Below are 7,460 nucleotides of genomic sequence, written 5' to 3' on the forward strand. Positions count from 1 at the left end.
CCCCCTGTGCTCGTGCAAGGAGATAATTTTAGTGCAATTAAAAATAGCCTCCTGTTTCCAGCCGGGGAGGCCTGTTCCAATTCACCAAACTATTCTTTTGATAAAAATAAATACAAACCCCCTTGTTGTAAGCGAGGGTGCAGGTTGGACCTGCAGCCTCTGAATATGGGCATTCCATCTGTCCCGGCGGCAGATTTGTTCAACTATGTCTGAACCTATCACCGCTCCGGGGAAAAACTGTTCTCTGACTCATGTTAATGTATGAATCTAATTGTGTCCTCACGCAATTTGCAGCTTTCATTGCCCATTAGGAACATTAACATCATACACTGAGTCCTGCTAGATGTATGGTCTTTATATACTGCATAATGTTCACAGATCTCTGCTGGCAGCTAAGAAAACACAAAAGAATAGAGGATATTTTGAAGTTTTGTGGAGGTTTTTTTTTCTTCTTTGAGATTGAAGTCCAGTGTCTTGGGACCCAGTGACTTTAGATGACCTTCCGCCTCCATGGACTGTACTAAATTTCAGCCCCTGGAGGCTCCTGCATACAAAACCTCCTGGCTTTCAAGGGCAGGTGCAAGCAAAGCTTCACTGCGTCACAGATTAAGACCTGTTACTGCCAGAATTAGATTTCAAAAATCTCTTTTATTTAACAGGACATCATCAAGGAGCTGCCCGATACTGGTTGATGGTGTCTTTAATTAATATAAGTATTATGCTACTATTAGGATTTCAAAAAAATAACTCTTTCCAGCATTTATAGTTACTGAGAAGCAGAGGTGGATGGGTGTCTGTATGGATGTGCATATGGAAAGTGTGTTAAAGAAATATTTATTTATATTGCAGGCTCAGGCACTCACAAAGGAGGAAATACTGATGCTGAAGCATCTGTGCAAACTTAATTCAGCTCTTCTCTGTCTAATTTTTGTGACAATTATATCATCCCAAATTATGTTTTTGATAGTATCTCCACCTTCCTCCCGCAGGAGGGTTAGCTTTCAGGCAGAGTTTTTGCCTGTGTCATGAACAGTTTTTCAGTGTTCTGTCTGATGCTTTCAGTGTTTGCCCTCTGCCTTTTTCCCCACACCATGTATGATCATGTCCTAAAGAATTCCTTCCTGGGCTTTTACTGCAGCCCTGAGCATCTGAGTGCTTTGAAAGCTCTGCATAATTAAATCCTTAAATTCACTGATGAGAGGATGGTGGTATCCCAATTTTACAGATGGGAAACTGAGGCAAAGAAAAATGAAAGTCAATTCATTCCATAATCGCTGTCAGTCCCACCAGAGATCTGATTTATTTGTGTTTGTACAACACCATCTCTCCATCTTTCCCCATAAACACCCTGCTAACTGCAAGTACAGTTCTGGCTCACCCATGTTTGGAGATGGCTGCAGAGACATGTCTGAGCTGCCTCATTTTCCCCATAAAACAAGGCAAAGAGGATAAAACTTGTTTTTAAGGGTCTGTGTGCCCAGTGCAATATGGGAACATTGAGAAACGCTAAAGAGAGGGAGGATGGAGTCAGGAAGAGTAGAAGGTAAGATTTCGGGGTCAGAGGTCTCCCCCATTGCACACAATTGCAGGAGAAAGAAAAGTTTGGGATTTTGCGATGGTGGAGCAGATTTCCTGGAGATGAGGGTACTCTTGACGCCCTCAATCTCTAACTGAGTGCCAGAGCTGTGCCACAGCTGGTGCCGAGACCATGAGATGGCACCTTTGGCCACTCTTTTTCCTTTCCCTGCCTTGTGAGTGAACTGGGAGAGCCCCTGTCACACTTTGCGCCTTGATGAACAGAGGCACCTCATGCCAGCCACGTTCTGCTACAGCTTCGGGGAAAGTTACAAACTCTGTACCCTGCTCAGGGGTTCAGCATCTTCTCCTTGCCCCAAAGCTCCTGACACCTTGCAGCTCCTGCTGTGAACCGCGGCAAGGACAGCCTGAAACACCGGCCCTGCTGGCGTCCCCGCTCTGCTCCTGTTCTCCGCCTGCATCTCCCCAGCGGGGCTCTAATCCCCTCTCCGGGACACCTGGGGCCAGCAGATGTTCGCAGGTAGCCGCGTGTGCCTGCGGCCAGTGGGGCGTCAGAAGTGCTGGCTGCTGCCTTGGGGTGACCCCTTCCCTTCCACCCCCTCCTCCTTCTGAGGAGTGAACCCCTCGAGTTCAAGAAACAAAACTCCAGAGGCGCTGCCAAAATTCAGTACAAACGTTAAAAATTTTATTTACAGGGTAAAGTACGATTTCTTCAAAAAACCAAACCAAAACAAAACCCCCACTTTGATAAGAGGTATAATAATAGAATAAAGCTCTTTATGTACAAAAATACAATTTTCATATGAATGAACATCTTGAATAAATTAAACCACTCTCTGGTCCAGTCGCTGAATACCCCGTGTCTGCTCCCACTCTAAAGCAGGCCGGCCGCGCTGGGGGTCAGCATCTATAATGCATGAGCCTCTCCGTGTCCGCCGGGTGCGGGGTCCCATCGGGGCCGGTGCTGGGACCCCCGGGAGGGGCTGAGCCGCCCCGGGGCAGGGCCGGGGAGACGCGCTGAGCCCCGCGCTGCGCCCCGGGCCGCATCGGCCCCTTAAGCCTTTTCATGGCATTGTCAGGGCGTTCAAACCAAATTTTCATGCTCGTTTTTCTTCGCTGGAGAGCTACAAATTGTAAAATTGACTTTTCACCTCGTCTGCGGCAGCAAATCTGTCGCTTTTCTTCTTCCCAGTTTTTCGGAGTGGCGCGGGAGGCGAGGTGGGGGTCGGGGGGAAGGGGCTGGGGGGAAGGAGAGTGACGAAAAGTGCAACGGGACGAGGCCCCCCCTCACCCCCCTCCGGCGGGCTGGGCCGAGCGCGGGGCGGTGCGCGGGGCGCGGGCGGTGCGCACTAGCGGAGGGGCGCGCCCGGGCCGGCGGGCAGCCCGCGGAAGCCCCTCAGGCTGTCGGCGGGCGCATAAGCGCAGTCCTCGGAGGTGGCGGGGCTGCTGGGGCCGGAGGCGGAGGCGCAGAGCGAAGGGGCGGACGGGGAGGCGCTGGACAGCCAGGACCCCGCGTCGCTGCCGGGGCTGGGGGGCGCGGCGGCCCCGCGGAAGGCGGGGGGCGGCGGGAGGCACTGCTCGGCCAGGCGGAGGGTCTCGGACAGGGCCCAGATGTAGTTGTAGGCGAAGCGCAGGGTCTCGATCTTGGTGAGCTTGGTGTCGTCGGGGAAGGTGGGCAGGACGCTGCGGAGCTCGTCCAGGGCGGCGTTGAGGTGGTGCATGCGGTTCCGCTCCCGGTCGTTGGCCTTGACCCGCCGGCTGCGCTTCAGCGTGTGCAGCAGCGCCTCGGTCCGCGCCCGCGCACGGCCGCGCCGTCTCCGCCGCTCCCGCGGAGCGCCGGGCTCCGCGCCCTCGCCGCTGCCGGGCGCCTCGGCGGGCATCCTGCGGGAGAGAAGCCGGAGCCCCGTCACTGCCAGGCGGGGCAGGGGAGGATGGAGGGGGGAGCGAAGGGGAAGGTGCGAAGCTGGCGGAGAAGGGGTGGGGGGGAAGGGAAAAAACTAAATATAAGAGGATGGCGGTGCGGGTGCTTGGCAGGTGCCGGCGCTCCCGTACTCACATGGAAAGGCACTCCCGGGGATGCGGTTAAGCAATAACGGTATAAAAACACAGAGAGGAAAGAGCCGAGCTGGCCGCTATTGGGAAAAGCAGGGGACACAGCGCCGGGAAAAAAAAAAAAAAAAAAAAAAAAAAAAAAAGAAAAAAAAAAGGCGAAAAAAAAAGCCAAAGCCCGGAGAAAGGCGGGGCGGGGGGACACGCGACCGCGCGTGGCTTTGAAGTGCTGCGGGCTGCGATCCGCTCGTGTGAGCGGCGGCTTTGGCACACGACGGCGCGGCCGCCCGTTCTTATAGCGGCGGGCGGACAATGGCCCCGTGGCCGCCCCGCGGGGCCGCGCCGAGGCGGCAGGTCGGCCCCGTGCGCCGCGCCCTCCGGAGCGTGCCCGCAATTACCGCGGGCGGCCGCGCATCTGCCGCGCCCCCGGGGGACGGGGGAGAGAGGGGGGGTCCCCCCGCTTTGTCCCCCCCCGTGCGGGAGGGAGGCGGCAGGACAAAGCGGGGCAGGGGGGTCGCGGCTCAGCGCGGGGTGGAGGGGTCACCGTCCCGCTCCGGCCGGAGGGGCTCCAGTGTGAGTTTAAACCGCTGCGAGCAGGGGGTTTGGGGAAAGAAAAAGGTTAATCTGGGTTTCCAGAGGATGAGCCGTGCATTATTCCCCAGCCAGATGCGGGCGGAAGATTTTGTCGGGTTTTCGTTGCACCTTGCGGTTTTTCTACATGTACCAGTCAAAGTGAAAATGCTCTAAAATGATAAAACTCAAAACGGATATTTCCCTCCCGCGTTCCTCAGGTGAATATCAACACGCGCTTTGGTTTTCACGTGCTTCGCTTTGAAAAGGATTTTGCAGGTGTTCAGAAAGTTAAAAATTCCAAAGGACATTTATTTTGTAAACTTTGATGGTTGTAATCACAGCATATATACACTGTATATACGCATATACACACTGTATATACAATGCACAGATAAAATTCTTCTTTATCTGGACAAAAACAAAGAATTGTGCTGTTTTGATTGCAAAGTTCTCGCTGCTTCTGCTAGTCCCCATTCAGTACTAGGGTATCGCTATCTCACATTTTGGGATACCAGAGTTTTGTAAGTGGCTAAAAAGTTTCCTGATTCTGACATCTGGCTCTTTGCATCCTGCTCTCCCTGCTTGGAAGAAGCCCCATTGTCAGCACTCAGGTACTTGTGTCCCTGGAAGGTTTTCAGTTTCACCGCCCATCAATAGCCATTTTCAGGTGTCTATGCCTAAATTCACATGTATTTACCTGATTTCCCCTTACCCAAAATGTAGATTGATTCCCCCTCCTTTGATTTTCTTATTTGACTTTGATCTTTTATAAACAAGGAAAAATGACAGTATAAATTATTGTATATCTCTGCATTTTAAGTTCTTAGCAACCATTCTTTACTTGAACCTGAGCGAGGAATTCTATGGGAATTATTTCTGATTTCCACCCTCCTCGCTTTGCGATGACCCACGACACCAGCAAACTGCCACAAACAACCTTCTTTGTGCCAAGAAGATCACGCACAGAAGTGAGCAATCCAAAAAGCCCTGGGTGATGAATATTAACGAGTCTCAAACTACAAGTAGTTTGGCAGTGGCCGAGCTTGCAGGATCAGCTCGCTTTCTGCTTTTTACGTCTTTATCCGCTTGCGGACCGGGGCTGTGCAATATACCCAGGTACGGCAGGCGACAGAGGGGGGCCAGGCTGTCCCCGAGAGGGACTGGGCTCTCTCAATCACCGGACCTGCAATCAGGCTGATGTTTTTAGGGCCTCTGCATACATAAGTGACTTTCTGCGCTAAGCAGTTCCACTTCACTGAGTTACTCATGTCCTTAAGTGACGGCACAATTAGAGGGCTCTGTCAGCAGGCAGAGACCGACGGCGGAGTTTCCAGCACTAAGCAGAAAGCCAGAAGGCACCCAAAATTTAAAGGTTATAGAAGCATATGGCAAAAAGTGTTCAACTTTTGTTACTGTGCATTTTATATATAGTGATATAAACTCCAGTGTTGTCTGCAACACTTATATTGTCTTTTGTTTAGTTGTCTTTGAGCAGTCAATAGTTTATTCATTAAAATGTTTATGATTCCCTAGAGTTCCACAGACTTTGGCACAACCGATCACTTGTCTGAAAGTTTGCAGTGAAAGCGCATTATTCATTAGTCCTTATCCATCATTTGCAGTTTGTCATTTGTTATTCTCTTGTTTTAAAAGTTTGTGCTCCAATCAAGGAGGGGAGAGAGCACCATGTGTCTCTGTGATCAGTCACAGCCATGAATAGCCAGGGCTGAAGTGAATGTTTCACAAACAACCCATAGGCTGAAATTTGTTTGCATAATCTATTCACTGCGTACTTATGAATAACGAATGCATTCACAGAACCAGAATTGTTTCAGGAAGCCTTTGCAAACAGAAAGAAGTGCTAAATATCTTGGATAATTTATTCCCGATGAATAATTCAACCAGTTCTATCACAGGCAGTCTACTAATTTTGCAGATAAATTATTCAGCCAACACAGATAATAGCTCCTACACCTTATGGGCCTGCTCCTATGGAAGTCAGCTGCTGAAGTTATGTGAAGTTTTCTGGGATGGGAAAAGAAAAAAATTCCAAAATTAAACAGGACCAGTGATTTCAAGAAACACACAGTGTGTTGCTAGCATCTCACTGATGGGATGGCCTTATTCTGAGTTTTAGACTTTGATATCAATTTTTCCACCTTAATGTAAATGTAGCTGGGCTCAGCTGCACTCATGGATGCTATTAATTTCATATTTTAATTTCAAAGGAAATTTTCAGAAATACTTCATCATTTGCTTTGAGAGACAGCACTTTAAAAAAGTGAGAGGAAAAAAATATTCAAATGGTATTTTTTACTAAGAAAACTGCAAAAGTGCAGCTGGATCATCCCATCCTTCCTTACAAGTGATGACAAACTGCTCATCCGAAATCCAAATTGTCATGGGTACATTTCCATGCAGCACCTTTAACACTTCTAAGGCCTTGAGCACGAAGCTTGTTCCTCTGCCCTCATGTTGAGACATCATGCGTGGGGTCTCACTCATGGCTGGGCTCCAGAAAAAGTAGGAATTGATGAATAAAGGTGGAAGAAGAGCTTTTGGAGAAAATGTGCCACAAGGCTCCCTGCAGCTCTCCGGATGCACTATTCCTTCAAGGAAAAAGCCAGTCCATGAGAAGATGCCATTCCCTGGTGAGTGTTTGTTGTACCCTGTAAAAGTAAATAAAAATCCATGTTATTCAGCTTTACATTTCTAATCAAACCAAGATTTTGGTCATTAGACCAGTGTTAGCATCACTCTTCAAGCATGGAAGTGATCAGCTGGAAATGACAGTAAAACTGTTCCTACGATTGGAATGCTTCAGAGAAGTTAGAGGTACATAATTTGTTTTTAGATCTTAAAGTTCACATCATTACAGCAACTCAGCATACTCTCTTTTGTTACATTATTACAAGAGGTCTTGAACTAATGATGATTCTTGGGATGAGTGGCAAAATAACAAATGAACCAGGAGAATACTGCTTTTTTGCTCCCTCATTGTTTGAAAGCATGGCCAGAAAGAGAAGGCAGAGCTGCCTGTGGAGAGTTCTTGAACCAGATTTGGAGAGCTGACAGGGCTGATGGCAAAGCCATCCCTGGAGCAGAAAGCTGGACCCGGTGCCTTGCAGGAGTAAAGGGAGGATCTTGCCCCCTCACCCCTGGGGATGCTGGGGGGATGCAGCAGGGATTTTAAAAGCAGGTAGAAAGCCAGGAGATGGTTCAGCGGGACAGCTTGTCTCCTTGTGCTTGTCTGGACATGGTGCAGAGCACAGTAGTGCCTGCCCAGCCTGGTGTGGGGCAGA

The 7,460-nt window shown here is 49.8% G+C and overlaps 1 protein-coding gene across 1 annotated transcript; it reads right to left on the minus strand.

Annotated features, from left to right (window-relative positions):
- Positions 1-2,199: 2,199 nt before the first annotated feature.
- On the minus strand, positions 2,200-3,869 carry NEUROG1 (neurogenin 1). The gene is made up of 2 exons (XM_030283997.4): positions 3,593-3,869; positions 2,200-3,417 (listed from the first exon to the last, which is right to left on the minus strand). Coding segments are annotated over exons 1-2 (534 nt in total). The 5' UTR covers positions 3,595-3,869; the 3' UTR covers positions 2,200-2,885.
- Between the last annotated feature and the right edge of the window lie 3,591 nt (positions 3,870-7,460).

Source organism: Taeniopygia guttata, chromosome 13 (genome assembly GCF_048771995.1).
Source record: "Taeniopygia guttata chromosome 13, bTaeGut7.mat, whole genome shotgun sequence".
In the NCBI taxonomy this organism is placed as follows: Eukaryota; Metazoa; Chordata; class Aves; order Passeriformes; family Estrildidae; genus Taeniopygia; species Taeniopygia guttata.